This window comes from Gouania willdenowi, chromosome 20, assembly GCF_900634775.1.
Source record: "Gouania willdenowi chromosome 20, fGouWil2.1, whole genome shotgun sequence".
NCBI lineage: Eukaryota > Metazoa > Chordata > Actinopteri > Blenniiformes > Gobiesocidae > Gouania > Gouania willdenowi.
In genome coordinates this window covers 14,167,965-14,187,408 of record NC_041063.1, presented here as the reverse complement: position 1 = coordinate 14,187,408, position 19,444 = coordinate 14,167,965, and the positions used below count along the sequence as shown (strand labels likewise).

The 19,444-nt window shown below is 37.7% G+C and overlaps 1 protein-coding gene across 6 annotated transcripts in view; it reads right to left on the bottom strand.

The window, feature by feature from the left end:
* cacnb2a (calcium channel, voltage-dependent, beta 2a) overlaps positions 1 to 19,444 on the bottom strand; it is a 68,477-nt gene that overhangs the window by 30,623 nt on the left and 18,410 nt on the right. The window contains exon 1 of one of the 6 annotated variants that reach the window (XM_028433919.1): positions 5,336 to 5,655. The exons of the other annotated variants lie outside the window; for them this stretch is intronic. Within the exon in view, the coding sequence (XP_028289720.1) occupies positions 5,336 to 5,368 (33 nt within the window). The 5' untranslated portion in view covers positions 5,369 to 5,655. Of the gene's footprint in view, positions 1 to 5,335; positions 5,656 to 19,444 lie in introns of those variants that run through there. 6 annotated transcript variants of the gene reach the window in all.

Below are 19,444 nucleotides of genomic sequence, written 5' to 3'. Positions count from 1 at the left end.
CCAAGATGCTCTAATAAAGCACTGGGGATCCGAAGGCCATGTCATCATCTAAAAATGACTGTTCACTTAAAAACCATTTTTAGAATGAGTTTTCTTTTACAACAGGACACATTTTGTGCTGAGAGACACTGCAGCCATCAGGAGGACCACAAAAATATCTAGAACTGCTGTGTATATGGCAATTGACTGCACTTAACATACAGCATTCACTGCTTTTCTTCTCACTCAAGCTGATTTGAAGTGACTTTCATTAATCAATCAACTGCTTATTCACACGTTTTAATGCACACAACAATGGTGACTGAGCAGCTTTGCAAATTATAAGGACACACTTTTGGTTTTTCCTTGTATTTCAGAAAATGTAATATAATTTATAATCTTCCAAATATTGGCAGTTATCTGGATTATTATTACTGATCAAGGTGCCATGATCACTAATTTTAAAGGCTCGTAAGAAATTTCTATCCCCATTAATAACAATGCAGTAGGTCTAAATGTAAGGACACTGCCATTATTTTGAAAAATCGCAATAAAATAAAATAAAATCTGGATCCGATCCAGATGAAACATGGTGGATTATTGAGAAACCAACCCATGCATAACTGAAACTATTCATAAAGATTGATCAATTATTAACAAAGATATGACGTTAAGAGATAGGGATTTTACAATTTTTGAAATAGATATGGAATAAGTATATTGATCCGAATCCTCTCCAAAGTTTAATAGAATCTTCCATGGCGTAAGGTCTATCCTTGACATTATATTGCCAACAGTCAAACAAGCGAATTAATAAATGTATTACCATCTTGGAAGAGATAAAAAAAAATGTTTTACAATTATACCAAAATAAATCTCACCATTAACTGCACATGTCCCCTTCATTGGACTAGTTCCAATAGATACTAACCATTGCAGAATGGAAACAATCCAGTGCTCAGGGTTTTTGACCCAGTTGTTCAATCATCAGACATCAGTCCTTGTCAAACATGCTTCAATTCTCAAGCTCGTCTTGGCTTCCACAATTTAAACTGAGAAACAAAACTCACAGACAGATGCCAGGATAAATACTGTAGATACATCTGTGTTCTCACCTCAGCAGTCAGTGGACACAGTGAATTATTAATACATGTTGTATAAAAAATGACATGTCTAAAAACGAACTCCAGTTCACTGAACGCACTTTCTCAAGTGGGTCCCTAAACTAAATTACAAACTGCCTATTTGCTCAAAACCCATGGCACCTCTGAAAGCTTCAGGAGTCAGGATTAATAAAGCAGAGCCATCAGATAAAAGGAGAGATGACGTGGTTTATTGAAAGGACAATGTCTTGGTCTTTATACTGCTCTTATTGATTTATTTAACTAAAGGTCCTTACTGTAAAACCACAGGTGACCTCTACATGCAAGGATGGCATGGCGATCATTACACAGAGTCCTACCAATCACCGCTGTAATAACTGTGGTGAAGAAAGTGGCTGTGACTCACTCGCTGATGCCTCCTGTATCAGAATCACTTACAGTGTAGTGGATGGAGCTGCTACACCAGGGAATCCCATGATCTGAAAGCTTTCATTTTTAGCCAGGGCTGATGTCTATGTTTCTACCTTTGTCCACAATAAAAATAAAGGCTTTTAGTCAAGAAGGAATATAAAGTGTTCTCATGACTCTGCCAATATTCCTCTCTCCTTTCCAAACTCTTGTAGTCGGTTTTTTTTCATTGAAACTCAAAATGCATTGCACTCCGGAGTTTATCTTGGCAGCCTTTTTAATGTATTTGCTCTTTTCTCTTTATGTTTTCTTTCATTTATTTTCAATTCCATCCTTAGATATTTCTCTTCAAGTTTGTATTCTCTTGGGATTCTTAGAAAATTTGGCTTTGTCTTCTCTGTGGGAAACATACATACATATATATATATATATATATATATATATATATATATATATATATATATATATATATATATATATATATATATATATATATATATATATATATATATATATATACTTGAACCAATTTATTTTGCATTGCCAAAGTTCAGACACAACCAAGTATTTGCTTATTTTGCTTTTACTCACAATCCTTTTTCATTAGATAAAATCATAGTGTATGTCTCATTGATCAATGAGTGCAACATCAGTCACTCCAAAAACAAAGGAAAAAGGTTGAAATTGCCATTCCATTGACTATTTCACGCAATGCATTGTGGGATGTGGAGTCACGGAGACTGATGTGTAGAAGTGTTTTTACTTCATTCTGATATCGCAGGGAATACCGGGAACAAACTCAAACAAAAATTGTGTCCACTTTTCCTCCTTATCTGGTGAAGAAACGCAAGAAATCAAGGTAAGAATGACGGAAAAACACTTCTATGCATCCGTTTATGGGACTCCACATCCCAGAATGCAATGTGTGAATAATGTCAGCAAACAGTTTTTACAGTGGAGATTAAAAAAACAAACCATTTTCCTTTCTTTTTGGAGTAAATTTAAATTTCTTTCATTGATATATGGAGCATACAATGTAATTATATCTAATCAAAATGATCAGGAGTTCAGATTTAAAACATTAGAAGATAAGAAAGGGATATAGGTTATAGAGAAAGCATCTGAAATCAGTCTGACACTGGTCATACACTGTATTACAGAATGTCATGCATACTGATTAAAAAAATGCCGATACGTTGGGGGCATTTAGCAGACTGCATTAGACTGACAATGAGCAAGGAACGTTTGCCTCCTTGATGTGATTAATTATTTGCTGGAATCAAGGCCTGTTGTTTCAGCCATCTGTCCATCACTGCCACTTCACCTACACAACGCAATGTCAGTTCATCAAAGGGAGACAATTGGAGCAGACATGACAGCCAAGTGTGAAAGATGTGTGTGCCTGTAACAAGCAGTGGTTACAATTACTCAATACTAGACAGTGTAGAGTGAGAACCAACAGTAGCACAGGTTAAAGACAAAAACAAATGCTTGGTACATACAAACAAAGAGAGAGAGCAAATAAAACAAAGGCGGCTGCTGGGGGATGTCAAGGTGACACTGACAAGCCTATGAAATAAAAACTGTTTACCCAGCATTCCATGTGCCAGTGAATAAGATGAGTGCATGATCCCATCGACGGGATGGACCTGCTGGCTGTCAATTATCTTCCAGGATCCCAGAATGCACCGTGGTTAAATGTTAGCATGAAACCTTGAAACAATCAGCATGACAGAGAATTCTTAAATTGGACACTAATGTATCTCTGCTTGGACCTCTGGAAGAGAAAATGATAATCGATTGATCATTTAATACTAAAACAGTATTACTCTGAAAAAATACATCATCACAATGAATAGATATTTTGGTCCACAGGGTGATAAAGATTTGAATAGGCTACGTCACAGAAACTAAACCCAATTGCAAGAATGGAAAGTACTTAACGCTAAGACATAACAAAATGTGCAACCCCACATTAAGGTAAATGCAAGGTCCATTATGAAAGCTAATGAGGCTGTACTGTTGTGGTGTGTATTACCTGCAACCAGTGGCCATTAGCCAAAGCCCTTTGAAAGCTGCTGCTCCTATTAACTGGGAATCCTCCTGATTGTGAGCATTAGTTTACCTTAATGTCACCTTGCTGTTAGCATAGCGCTACTTCTGACTGTGGGGGAGATTCAGTTAGAAAGACACGGGGCTACTTTGTGTTTTCCTTTTATGACTGTCATCAGAACCCTGTACTTTCCTTATGTATGAAGCCTGTGGATGATACTGTACATGAGACCTGGTTCATCAGGTTGAATAAACTGCTTACAGTTTTTATCCAATTCAAATCACGGAATTACTGTTCATATATATCTGTAATACTTTTTTTGGTGTTGCAAGATAATATAATGCCAAGTAACGCTGATGATTAGATAATTTCATATGTCGAAAGAAAATCGTAATATTGACAACACTTTTTTACAAAATAAATAAAAATAATTTAATTTATCATAAACTTCCTGTGGGTCACAAACATGCTGTAAATCAGCTAAATTTAGGTCCCAGAGGCCAAAGCGCACACAGAGCTGCTGAACTCCATAAAATAGCGGTGTCCCGATCCAATATTAATATCGGATATCAGTCCGATATCAGCCAGAAAACAAAAACAAATATCGGATTTTATCGGACTGCATCTAAAATCTCCGATATAAGCGCTCCGGTAAGTTTTTGTTGTTTTTGTTTTGTGCTACGTACGCTACGCTTCCTGTGTGATTTTAGTGTGATGTTAGCTTTGAACAGCTGAAGAATAAGAATAATATTAATAACAATAGTTCACTAAATTACGCATGTTTGGCACGCATTCTGGAAGAATGAAAACAACATGGTATGGGTGAACTGAAACAGAATTAGGGAAAATTTTAAACAAAAAATTAGAGGCTCCAAATATCGAATAATGATTTTTTACATAAAGGTGTATAAACTAAGTACTAAGGCCGTCTTTTACTTAGAGGCACATAAACCAATCGCAGGGTGCACACTGGACTCACACACACACACACACACACACACGCACACACACACACACACACACACACACACACACACACACACACACACACACTTACAGACAATTTAGAGACATGAATGAACTTCTGATAAATGGTGTGGATCGTAGATGTAAACAGGAAAAGCTACCTTTAGAAAACCAATGCAAAGACTGCAAGAACATGCAAACTCCAAAAAGGCCAGCCGAAACCAAATCAAGGCATCATCATATGTCCTTTGTGTATTTCAATACCTTTTGTCTGGATTGTTATTGAGGCTGATTTAACATCAATCGTTTAGGGAGCTGATGAAAGTCAGAATACTGGTTGACAAACATTTTAGATTAATGTTTAACCACCATTCAACTTTCCAGAAAGTGTTTGTAATCCAAACAACAATAGTGCAGACATAATATACAACCATTTGGAGAGAAAAAAGGCCAATATCTTACACTGTCTAGAAGAGAACACACTGAAGCTGAATTTCCATGCAGAACAGGGACTACTCTCTACTTGTGAAGCACTGACTCAGCTTGGCTGGCAGTAACTGTAAAGCGGAGCTCGCAAAGTCACTGTCGGTACTCATCGCAAGTCTCTTTGTCTCACTTTGTCTGCTCTCTAGAAGCAAACTGATTGTCTCTGTAGAAAACCCCAGTGAATCTGTGTAATTAAGGCTCTTTAATTACTGTATTGATAACTACAGTTCTCCTGCAGTCACAGCCCTTACTCTTTGTTCACTATAAACAAGAGTTTTGGCTTGAGAGAATTTTGGAGGAGAGACTCCAAGCCGCTGAAAGCATGTTTACACAAACTTACCAGATCTGACTCCTCACTGCCAGAATGATACATTTCTGCCCAATCGACTCAGATTTTTAGCTGGGAGAAAATCTCCTCAGCTGCAGTCCATCCTCTCATGGAAGGCAGGGACTACTACCAGTCCGGCTCCTTCGCTTTTACAAATCCCCCTTTCCTGGCTCCAAATGGGAACAGCTTTGCTGCTGTGCGCCGGGCAGAGAAAGTTGGGAGTCACCAGAGAAAGTTAACTCCTCTCAGCCTGTCTTCGGCCTACTTTCGTCCCTGAGAGGCAGAGAAAAGACAAACGTCTTTCCCACGCTGGGAGAGCACTCCTTCAGAGCACAGCGACCATCCTCCAGCCCCAAAAACAAACCCCCTGCCCCCTTTCCCTCCCACACATACACACTGTCTGTCCCACACACACACACGCACACAGAGTTAGGAAGTAAGATCTCCGGCCAACAGGGCTGGCCTGAAAAGTCTAGAAAACACCAAAAGCAGCAGCAGAAACGTAGGTACGTCTTAGTGCGAGAATGTGAAGACTATGTGTTCCAAGTCAGGGACACAGCGTTTCGTCTCAACACATGTTGCTAAACCAAAACGTCAGGAAGTAATTATGTTCTCTACATCGACAGAATGCCATATTTGCTTTCATCATCTGCGGGACGAAAAACTCCTAAGCTGTCCTTATGAACATTTGATGCTCAATAATCAGGCTTGTTTTTTCCTTCACGTCCTTTGATGAGACATATTCAACTGCCTAAAAACAAACAAAAACAAAACCTATAACATGTATAAAATTACAGCCATGTAAATGTTATAGAATTCTCGTGACACACTGCAGCTGGCACACATTCACGTGTGTTGTGGTTAGTTGAAAGCCTTCTACAGCAGGCCCATCCCTGTTAGATCTGACATCAGAGACACTGTGATGTGTGAACTGTTGACAGACTGTTATGTCAGAGCACATTAGAGAAATAAAATATTTTAATAGTGGTAAAACTCGACTATAAACATGACTGAGTGCATTAGTAAGGAGCTTACTCACAACTCTACAAATTGAAACCATAACTATTTTTATTTTACAAGTTACTACACAGGAGCAACTACTGGGAAATGCAAGTCAGTCACTGAAAAAAACACTGAGAGGACTGGATAAGTTCAGAGCAAAGCATTGTTGTGTTTCATGTCCGACCTGAAGGATTAAACAAGCTCTAGGCTTTACATTTTGATAAAACCCAGATTTATTTTCTTTTTTATGAGACGGAAAAATGTTTTCAGGGCTGCCAAGCTGAAATCAGAGATTATATTGTGCTTAATCAGCGTTAACCCCTTTCAGCGGATTATTGGCCACTGTGTGTGCTCGGCACATGACAAACTGCAGGATGGTTATCCTCATCTTTTCATGACAATAACGCACTTTCACTGAAAAAAAAAAACAAACCGCTAATAAAAAACTCCCTGCATCAAATGATGTTCAGGAGATAAACTACCAGATGTTTCATTGTCTAACAATAACTATCAGAAGACAAAGGGAACGATTGCATGACTTATTAACGTCAGCATTTAGGTCAGTGTAAATACAGCAGAGATGACGGTATAAACTAGTGCAAATCTGATCCATCAATCCATGAGCCAGCAATATTATAGCAATATTGTATTAAATGCAAAAACATTCACCACATTCACGGACCACATCATTTCTGACACAAATGCAAGCCTCAACGTCTGCTACACTGCATTACCAGGGTAAAATCTATTTGTAAAAAAAACCCATTTGTTGGACCTCAGATTTACAGCTTCATTGGACTAACATTTATAAATACTGTATACCTGAGTTTTCTTTGAAAGTACAGCCACCATAATCATGCTAGTTGCTACTTGTGCTGTCACACCCATGGGTGACAGAGAGGGAGCGGATGGGGGGCGCAAACTCAAAAATATTGTTGGAGTTTTCCCTGTCTGTGTTCTGAATGCACAACATTGATAGGTTGGTATATATACCAATTGCCCTTACTTACTTATATATAATACATACACATTATAATACTGTATATTAGATATATGATTCTATATCAAATTAAATGACATTATCCACTTGGTTTAATTACAAATGAGACAATGCCGAGTGTCAAAGACAATTAATCACTTGTTTATACAGTAGAAGTATTTGTAACATGAATCAATGTTTAGTCTATTTAGATTCACCCTTCTGGGCGAAGCCCTGAACATGCTGAGCGTGATGACAATAGAGGAAGACGTGTGATCTGGACCTCTGATCACATACTAAAGGGGATTTTTCATCAGTGAAATCAGTCATAGAATTTAAGCTTTTAGAAAGAGTAAAGGAAGATTTAACAATGTGTAGAATACACTTTGTAAATGTATTATGTGTTTAATGTCTTGGGGTTGTTTGGTGAATTTATTAGTGCAATAAGCTTTTCAAAATTTAAACTGAAATGTGCTAAATATATCTACTTAGCTGATTTTTTGTCTATTTGTTTTCTAATAATCTCGATCCATGCAACAGAATGCAATCCCTTTGCGGAGCTCGCTGGGTTGGATTAGAAAAGATCGATGTCTACCAGTTCAGCCTCAGCTGGGAAATCAGCGCAAGCATTGCCCCGGGCCTATCGATCAGTATACATGCACACACTGACGTCAGCAGCTGTCACACAGGCAGGCACATAAAGGCCAACAAGGATAGCATACAAACCCGGCATATAGTAATTGGACAATGTGGGAAAAATCAATATTACATCACAAAGAGTTTCACAGAGGAAAAAAAAACAGCAGTTGTTCTCCTTCACCTTTTGGTCACTAAAGAGTCACCTTGTCCACAAACTGCCATATTACAGACACTACATTCCTCCATGTGTAGCACTGTGAGGATTTAAGAAATGTAATATATTTCATTTGGTAAATGTAGAAAAATCAGTAATCATGAAAATAAAATTTCTTCTTTTTTTTTTAACAGTTTCTAAATGACTAATTATCATAACTTATGAGTAAAACCTTTGGAAATAAAGGCAGACAAGAAAATAAAAAAATGCTCTTTAATTCTATTTCAATATAGAAAACCAATTCCTTCAATTAACCCATGCTTGCCTGAACCAGGTTGTGTCGTAACCTGTAGTTTGGGGATCATGTGATCACATATATAAGATACCTGGTAAACATGGGCATTAGATTGTTAGCTCATATTGCTATTTCAATTTTCAACAAAGCCCATACTCGACAAATATCTGTCTTTTCTTCTCAATGTATTTAAAGGAAACCAGTGGGTGTGCTTTAGTTTCCAGTTGAAATGTGATGTTTCTCTGTTTCTCAGAACATTGTTCAGACAGATTGGTTGCCAATGAACTGTGACTTCCCAGGAATAAAACAGATTAAAATAAACAGTTATTGGCTGCAAAATGCACCAGTGCAGGGTAAAACTAACTTGTCTCGCATTGGGCTTCTAAGCACAGCTGAAGTTCCTTATTATAGTAGAACAAAAGTTTTAGAGCACATGTCAAACTCAATGCCCAGTGGTCAAATCTGGCCTTTAAGAACGTCCAATTCAGCCCACAAGGATGAAGTAAAAATGACAAAGAAATCCTGAATTATTGTGTAAATTACCAATCCAGTTGCAAATATCTCAAATTAAACTTCACAATATTTGCAGAGGCTCGCACTTAACTACTACTACTAGGAGTGTGACGATATCGCGATATGGCAATATATCGCAATATTTTTGCGCAGTATTGATTAAAAAAAAAAAAAAAAATTTAAAATGTATTTATTTTTTTCAAAACCTTTTCTGCTTTTTCACTAAAATGTGCAGGTAGGTCTTCACAGACATGTTGTCACTGTTTGTTGAAGGAACCAATATATTGTTTACTGGAGTACTGCACTATAATGATGTCACTGGTAAAAAAAAAAAAAGACCCTATTTACATATGAAATAAAAATTGTATTTTTTCACTTAATCTTTTTTTTTTCTTGTTATGTCAGATTATCATAGATTCATTTCTGGCCAATATATCGATCATCGCAGTATCGTCATATCGTGAGATAATCGCGATCGTGAGCTTTGTATCGTGTATCGTATCACGAGGTACCCAGAGGTTCCCACCCCTAGTTATTATTAATCTCAAATTGTGCAAACAACTCAGTTTTTCTAAATTCCTGCCATTTATCACAAACCAACCCACAAAATTCCTCTAAATCACATAAATATCCGGTCAGAATATTGCAGGGACTGATATTGAATATAAAACATTGCTATTTAACAAAAAATAAAAACTAAATTGTGCTTTCCTTATGCAATGACAAATAAAATGATTCTGAAAACTAAGGAACAATGATGTAGATTTGTTTTTTTGCATCTAAAATATGCGTCTCTCTTGAGATCAAACTGCTTCATATTAGGCCGCTGTGAAAATGAGACGCCCTGTTTTAGAGCAAACAATCCCCCAATAACTGAGTTTAGGCCGTCTTCACTGGTGGGAAATTAAGAAGAAAAAATAAAAAAAACTTTTGTGAGCGTGTTTAGTTGCTTGGTTACCCTACCTGGAGTAGTAAGTCAGAGTCAATGAGTATGCATAGTGCTATTAGGTTGGGTCTGATAATTTACTCCTTTCCATTCATTACTTTGCTAATTGAATTTCAGTCCCAGGGATACAAGCTTACCATGAGAAACACGTTTATGATGCGTGATGTCTAGTACAAAACAACCACTCAAACTAGTAGTTAACATAAAGCCAGAGCGATGCCACAATGGCCACCACTTACACTGAGAACATAAAAGATCAATAGTCTATCAGAGTCTTGTCTCTAAAGAAGAGCTGGAAATGATGAACTGACTCAGTCAATAGAAAAATAATTGAATTAAAGTGAAGTAAGGTCAAATGACTGCTTTGTGGCAGGATTGATCACCACTGAAATCTAAAAAATTACACTTCTTAAATCTTCAATCATGCTTGACTTCTGTGATGCATTTGTTTGAGTAAGGAAAGGGTACGGCAGCACAGTACCAACAGGTTTTATACAAGTCAAAAAATCACTGATAGGATAAACGTCACATATATAAATCGAATACAAGAAGTCAATAAGCTCCGTCCAAAGCAGTTTGGCCTTGCCAGGAAGACTATTATAGAAATGAAACCCTCCAAGGGGCTTTTAATTAACGCTGGATAAATCTTACCCTGCCTTAGAAAAGAAGAATCTCTTAGTCTACCATGAAATAATATTCAGTTTTGTATATATTTCAGATCTTTCAGGCAGTTTTTGGCAGCTGAAACATAACAAAATGATTGGCAGCAGTTTTACCTTTTAAAGACAATGATATTTATATTAAGAAGGAATATAACATATTACAGTCAAATATATTGAATATCTGTGACAGTAAATCCACACACAAAAAGTCCAGTCTCTTCAACTTATCCGCAAATTAGCCTAAATATAAAGAATAAAGAGGATGTAAGGTTTAAAGACCAAAGTGGGGAGAAAAATATCAATCTGTGTGACACAAATTCATAGAAAAAGACAACGTGTTTCTGACAAGGTTGTAGTAACTTTTTAACAGCTATGAGAACTCTTTTGAGCATGTTTGAAGATGTTTCACGCTAAATCTCAAGGTTTCTTCAGTTCATGAGAAGTTGACTATCTTCCTGAAGGACTCCAAGCTCTGTTGCCCTATAAAATGTCTAGTTACCCAATACATCAACACGTCCAATCCTAATTTAACAGGAAATCTAAATCGCAAAACTTAAATCTCCTAATTTGCAAAAACAAACCAACAGAGAACATACTGACAGAAAACAACCCTAATACACTAACATTTGGAGTTAAAGATGGAAAATGTCCTGAAAACTATGATGACTCACATTAAAATAAAAAGTCAGTGTTTGGTATAAATATAAAAATGGTGGATGCTGATTCTAATCATCCATATCAGAGACCCCATGCTGGACTGACCGTGATTCACTTCTAATGAAGCCCCCGGGGCAGAGATGTGACTGAGGTTACCTAGCTACAGCACATCCCGGGCCACTTGAGGCTGAGAACTGTCTCTAATTACAGACGATGAGTGAAAGGACATCAGGGAACAGTAGAAACATACGTAGTAAAGAATGAAAATGAAATGAAGGTAAGGGATTTATCCACCTTTCCCATAGGACATCCAGACGTTGCAGAAAGTATATGTACCATAAATAGCACTGAACCTAACATCATATAAATGCAACTTTTCACCCCTATTCACAGCTTAAACATAATCCCATCAACTGGAAAACCGACAGGGAAGGTGATGTAAACCAATCAGAATGACTTAACTAAACTATAAACCTTACCCTCCATGAGATGTGCTTAGCCTGTGGAGAAAAAGGAAGCCGGTCAATCATGCCCAGAGGGATGAAGACCATGAGCTCTGAGTTTCTGGACAACTCGGAGAAGCAGACACTTGATTTCCGAAGCGCAGACATGTGGAATCAAATGGAGGGTTGATAGCCTGCTGTGCACGGTGCGGTGCTGCTAAACCAGTCGCTTCACAGCAGGCTGAACACATCAACACATTGGCTGCACTCGGACTCATGAAAACTCTCATCCATTTAAGTGGGACAGATGTGAACAACACAGCCTGACACATTAAAGCACTGGTAGAGGGCGGCATCTCCGCACTGTACATGACCGCTCACTCTCAACACTTATGTAATTAAAAAGTAGTTATAACAGTTACGTATTGTATCATTATGACTTAACAAAAAAAGAAAAAAACATCACTCACTAGATATTCAAGCTTGGCATCATGATAGGCCATCTGTACAAACATATTTAAATATTGTAAAAATTGTCTCATTAATACCAGAAAAAAGCGTATTCACGGTAAAGAAGGGACAAGAAGCCAATTGGAAAAGTTGGAGAATGTCCCCAAATGTTTGATAAAATAACTGCACCAGTACACAGAGCGAGATCTAAAAGAACATGGATGAGTGAGGTTTTGTGGCTGAAAATGATACCCTGCTCAGGGTCCTAATCTACTCCTAAAGACCTTTGGAATAATTGGAGTATCAATGTGTCTGGACACAATTAGACCAACACTTTTTAATCAGAGTACAACTAGTGAAAGAAACAGTCGTTGGATATTGATCTAGTCAGTTAAACAGCAGAGTGGGTTGTTAATCAGTTTCACCTGCTTTGGTGTTAATGACTTTAACAAAAGGATAATTAGAAAGGCAATAATGAGAAAAACCCTTAACACGAATGGTTTTACAGGTTTTTCCACTCATTCTCTTTTCTGATACATTTGACTAGCTTAGCATTTAGTTGTCAATATGTCCCATTGCCAGAGGGTTTTCTGTGTCTCAATACAATCAACAGCAGGGAGACGACAGGCAGGTAAAAGTCCTGGTCATGGTCGTAGAAGGTCCTCAATCTGTCAGAAGGACAGATATTTGATCCTTAGTAGAACAAACAGGATGAGCAGTACAAGAAACTTAAAATGACCTTCAGTCAGCCACTTGTGTAAATAACTGACTTAAATTAATGGTAACAGACTTCACTGGGGTGGCTTGACCGTCCAGTGGTCAGCCCTGTGCTCGCTGCCTGGCAACGTGGAGCTTGATTAGCAGTAGCTATAGAACACCAGAACTGGAAGGCCCACCACCTGCGTCCTGTGCTTTTCACAGATAAGGTGAGATCAGGTTCAACCAGAGCACATGGGACGGACACGAAAGAATGTTATGAAGCCTGGAATATCATTCAACATGGCCAGTCTGGCAGTGGCTCTGTGACGATCTCAGGAGACACAGAGCTCTACAAGCTACGGGTTGGACATAATTTCAGACCGTACACCGGTGCAGTGTGTCCTGAGTTCCTCTTGTTGCACGACAATGTCTGGTCGGGTGGTGAGAGAATTCAGGCAGTTCCTGGAGGATGAAGAAACCGATACCATTGACTGGCCCTCTTGCTTGCTTTACTTAAATCCATCAGAAAAACTCTGGAACATTATGCTACAGACCATCAGCCCCTGACAGAATACTACTACTACTACCACTAGAAGACCATATATTGTCTCTTTAGGTATTTAGGAGTTAAAGAAATGACAGAAAACAAATGTAAAGAACCTGTATTTGATCTATTGCCACCAGCAGTAGAATATGCAATTTACAAATATATGCATGCACATCATACCCAATTCAAAGGGTCAAGATGATCGTTCACAAGTATTTACTTAACACTAAGAAAAGATGATTCTGTAATCATAATTTTAACATGACATACCAAGCTGTCACTGAGAGACACTGATGAAAACTATCAACAAACTGCACACAACACAGCCTGAAAGGAGTTCTTGAATTATCACTCACTTCTCAAAATATATCTTGAATGCCCCTATTACTTTTTAATTTGAGAAGAGTAGACATTATTTTGTCAATTTAAAATAGATGAGTCTGTGAATCGAGACGCTTGACAAGCTTTGTTATCTTGAAAGCAAACTTTAAATCATTCTTTCACATTGGGACAGCCTATTATAATCTATCACAACCAACAGAATACTGTTGATAATTACTCAAATTGGCATTTAATAAAGGCACTGGCTGTCCATACGGATGCCGTATTGATAAACTGACATTCTATCTGTACGAAGCGCCCCATTTGGCCAGTTTAGGCCACATGATAGGTCAGTCATTGGCCAGTTTAGGTCGCGCGATTAAGACTAAGCCTAAAAATTGTTGCGATATTCAGTTATAACCTAACCCTAACCCTGAGACGCTACGTACGTGTACTTCGGTAACCATATCAATAGCACTGAGGGTTGTCCGTATGGCAGCCGCACAAATAGACACTTTCTTTAATACATTATTTTGCTCTGTATAAACTGACAGACAGAAATTACCTTTTGGAAATCGGGGACACACAGGAGCGAAACCATGCAAGCCCTATATAGTTTTCTTTAAAAAAACAAAACAAAAACAACAACAACAAAACAAAACAAAACATTGAAGCAGATTAAGTTTAAGGGTTTAAATATTAGCTGTACTCTCTCTTGACAAGGTGCTTATTGTTGTCAGAGAAACCCTGGTTCACAACAGGACACGTGGAGATAAAGTAAAAAAAAAAAAAAAAACTCCATTCTTAATAACATAAACCAGTCAAGAACCACATGACTTTACTACATAAGAAAACTCTTTGATGAGACCGATTTGTGTTATCTATGCAAGGAGAAAGATGACCCCACAGATTGTTTTTCACCTACACAAAAAAGCTTTGTGTCAACTGGACAAAAACACAAACAGCCAAGCAACAATCAATGATTAAAAACTGAGCTTAACTTAGAGTAAACCCAGAACAATTCCACTACAGGCCAATGTTAACAGGAGGCTGTGACACTTGATGTCATTACATGTAAAACCACTCACAGCAAACAACTAACAAAGCAAAAGCTCAGAAAGAGAAAGGTCATCATAATGAACAATACAAGGGTTTAGATAAAGCAGGTGATTCACAGACAAGGACAGATTCCATGTCTCCATTTTGCCCTCTTTACCTTTGGCTTCTTAGGCATGTCCAATATCCCACAATGCCCTGGACACCTGTGTCGCCTCTCCGCTCGACAGCGACTGTAATGAATTATTTAAATCCCTCGGTTTTTGTTCACAGCACCATGACCCTGGGGTGCCACCAGCTGACGCCTGGCGTATAAAAAGCCACCCTGCCTGGTTTAGTCACAACTGAGTGCAGCAATCGCTAAAAGTTGTTTTTTAATACAAGTAATGTCACATCAGAGCAGACGTGGCAAACATGTGGTAAAGGGGACGTAAAATGTGGTTGTCCTCAATAGCTGTCAGAGTAACTGTCATGCTTCATCATGTGAACACACACACACAGAGTCAAGTTTTTAAGCCCTACGGTGTCATGGTTCACTCTGAAGTGTTTTTCTTGAGCTGGCTGAGCATTAAGCTTTAATTTGATAGTTTAACATCTGTTCTCCGGCCCATCTCAAATATACTGTATGACCACACACACACACACACACACGCACAAACACACCTGATAACTAGGACTGGGTGATATGGACCAAAATGCATGTGTCAATATTTTTTCTCAAATTGGCTATATACGATATAAATCATGATGATTTTAATTAAAATACAGTCTGACCAGAAATACAATTTACAGTTAAATTTGCTGATACAAAATGCCACACAGGCCTATTTAATAACAAAAAGCTGCACAATATTTGTCACTTTAGTCTTTTTCTCCTATAAGGGACAGCACATGTGAGTGAGTGTAGTGTAGTGTAATTTGTTTAGTGGTAGATCTGGTTAGGACACCATCAGCAATCCATCTAACTATGCTTTTCATGCTGTTTTAAGAAGTAGAGAAATCAGCACCTCCTAAAACTAGTATTTTAATACAAAATAAGCAATAAAATATATACATATATATATCAATCAATCAATATTGGCTATATCATAATTTTCTATATCGCCAAAATAGAAAATATATCTTAAACTTGATATATTGTCCAGCCCTACTGATAACTCCAGAAACACTAGTGTCACTGAGGGGTGTGATGCTGAGCGACGGGGCTGCAGAGCTGACCACTGTAGTAAAACATGTGACCTCCTGCAGCTGTACACGCAGCCCCAGACAGACAGACAAGCAGTAACAGCACCATCTGGAGTCCTAATCCTCCTGGCACCGTCCACCTCCATGATTATGGATGTGGCCCTCAAAGTCATTAGGCTTATTGGATAGACAAGTGGATACCTTGGATCAGCAGACTGCAGACGTGCTGCAGGTGCATGACATAAGTCAACGGTTTCTGCTGAAAAGGCACAAAATTCAAAGAGAAGGAAATGTGTCGAGGATTTCATCCGGCACTTAAAATTTTATTCAAAATTACATCAACATACTGTATCCCAGCAACACAGCAGTACAATGTCAACAACTCATGTCTGATATGTGGTGCATAAAAATATATTTGTAAATACAGAACAACATTCCTATGAAAGAAACGTTGCTGTATGTCTATCCTACTATCTTACTTTTACCTGATCCGATTATATTAAGTACATGTGCCATATTATATTTTGCTTTCAGGAAAACATTGGTTCTTTGGAAAAATTACTATTTTCTGCAAACCCTCCAGATGGTTGAACATAAACTACAATTTAATTTAGCAGATAAAAGCAGTTAGGGTTAAGGGACTTGTTCAACATCTGGCAGTAATGACCCAGGTTGGATTTAAACCAGTGACCCTTTAATTAAAAGCCCACTATCTTAACCTTTATGCCAAATATAAGTTGTAAAAAAATCATGCTTTGAAAGACTAATATTACAATTTTAAGCTTTTATGTAAAGTGCAAACAACGTCAAGCGCATTTTCTACCAAAATAAGTGTTGATTAAAATCTGTCTTTATTAAAGTCATTGAATAGAATAAACCTTTATTGATCCTCATAGGGGAAATTCACAACACCATAGAATAGCAAAAGTAAACAGTAAGAACAAAAAATAAATGCCAACATAGGATAATAGTGCAAATATACAACTGTGGGATGGACATAAATTAGAAAAAGATAAAAAAATAAATAAATCAAAATAAAATTTAAAACAGAAACAAAACAACAAATTGTGATTAGATTTTTGTGAATTGCTGATCGTTTTTTGGACACTTGTGGTGGTTGTGAGTGAAGGCTGAACGATTAACTGCATTTGCGATATTGCGATATAAAACGTGATTTTCTAATCGCAAAGGCTGCAATTTTTAAAAATTTTTTTTTTTCTTATTAAGTTCAGAGAGTGTTTAAGTGCAGTCCACATGTTTACATGAAACGTGAAGCCACAGATTTGTTTGCTTTATTGTTGTAATCTATGCTTCAAAATGTATACTTTATCTTCATTTAAAGTTTAAATAAACCTGAAATTGTTTATTATGAAAGAGATTGATTTATTGCCCCTTTATTGCCCTTTATTGCCCTACAGGCCCTTGAAAAAATAATTGCATATTATATCACAATCGCAATATTGAGGGAAAAAAAAAAAAAAAAAAAATCGCAATTATTATTTTCCTACATCGTTCAACCCTAGTGTGAGTGGCTGTTATTACACATTTTCAGGATTCATTCCTAACAAATCCAGAGGCTTCAGAAAGTTTGTTATATGAGAACCCTGCCAGCTTCCTTCTGTATAATGGCAGCTCATATACAACAAATATCAAACTCATGTCCTATACTATACCATGATGGCACTTCATTTCAGCATATGGATAAATGGATCCTTCCCATTTTGTTCTGGCATACGGTGAAATTTCCGTGAAGTTAATTAAAAACATTATGGTCACTGGAGGACATTCTGGTCCCATGTGTCACACTGTGCTCCACATGTTCAGCTCCCATGGTAAAAACATTTTTGAATAACATGTTTTTCCTTCTGTGTCAGGTTTATGAAAATAAAAAAAATAAAATGTGTGTCTTGAAGCATTTAAATAATGTGCCAATAAGGGCTTTGATAAACCAGCAACAATTTCCAGTGATACGAAATAACTGGTCACTAAGTTTTGGCTATTTTTTTTTAATTTATTTTAACAAATATTTCATGGAACACATAAGAACAATGCATGAGGCCCTGTGAAAGACTGGTATCCTGTCTGATGTGTATGATAATTGAAAAATGAATGAGTAATAAAATAAATCAAAGGTGCCTCTAAATAAAATGTATTGTCCTTATATTATTATTTTTATTATCATTTATTAACAAATAAAACTTTGAACATTTTGCTTTACAAACGCAATCAAATATAAAAATTTCTGCCCAAGTCATTCAGGATCTTAATAAATTATTTAGTTCAGCCTTTATTTCACCTGATCCCAGTGATATTGCCATTATGTCATTGCTTCACATTTACACTTGTGTCTTAGTTAACGCAACATTCCTGCCTTTTCGGTACAGGAGGTCTCAGGTTCACTGAGGACAGCGAGCTGCGCCTCAGAAAGCAGCAGCATGACATATGTGCCATATGGGTGGGCTGAGGAAAGTAGAGCAGCGTTTCCCTCCGGAGGAAAACTCATAACTACATATCCATTTATGCACATGTGCACACATAAAACAAACTGGACAAAAAGTGTTCACGGTTTCAAACACAAAGGCTTGTTTAGGAGAGCACAACATATGGCGTGTACGTGTGGGTAATTCAGCCCCAGGCTCTTCACATCATTATGGTGTCACTAACACCTGATATACAGCAGCTACATCCAGAGAGAGCACGTAAATTAGATAAAAAGAGGCTACGCTGAGTGGCTAGAGGTCCGATAACTGCAGAATCAGAGGGAAACGTCCTCTGACACAAAGAAGGGAGTCATTAGTAAATAGTAACTCCATCCCATACTCTCTCTTTCCGGCCCTAACGCCCTGTTCCCAAGTAGCCGATTTCATCCTAGCAAAGCCACTCTCACTAATCTCCCCTGATCGGTCTGCACTGGCAAACAATCAACTGTCAAAGTCAGCCATGTTCAAAACTAGACTTAAAAATGTATGCTCTCACTCTTTGAGTTCCAGTTGAGGTGCCCTAATATGAAAGTTATTTAACTCATTAAAAAGTGCATCTTTATTGCACAAAAAGTTGATTTCAAAAGGTGGACATGCAGTAGTTCAGAGTTATATAACATTAAAATCTATAGAATAACCACAGGGTGCAAAGTAGCAAAAATCAATTAAATAAAAATTAATGTTTTCAATTGTACTTCAAAATATCACTGGTCGTAACTTGTGCTGAGAAGATATAAGATGATGAAAACAAATATATAGAAAAGAGAAAAAGCTCTCCATTATCAGCACACCTTACTTACCCATGAGACATTTTTATTCTTGTTTTGTTTGATCATGGCAACAAGAGCAGGCCAGTAACACAGCGAGAGGAACCCCCCTCACAGATCTGAGCCCCACAGCCTGTTGCGTGGGCAGCTCTGAGCAGGATCAAAGGTGATGGCCGGGGGTACGCTTGCACTCAGCCATAGGTCATCATCATCATCATCATAATCAGCCCTGCAAATCTGCACGCCCAAGACGCCAGCTCTGAATGAATCCAACATCTGTCGAGGGAGGGAATCACACCGACACCACCGGCAAAAAGAGGAAGATG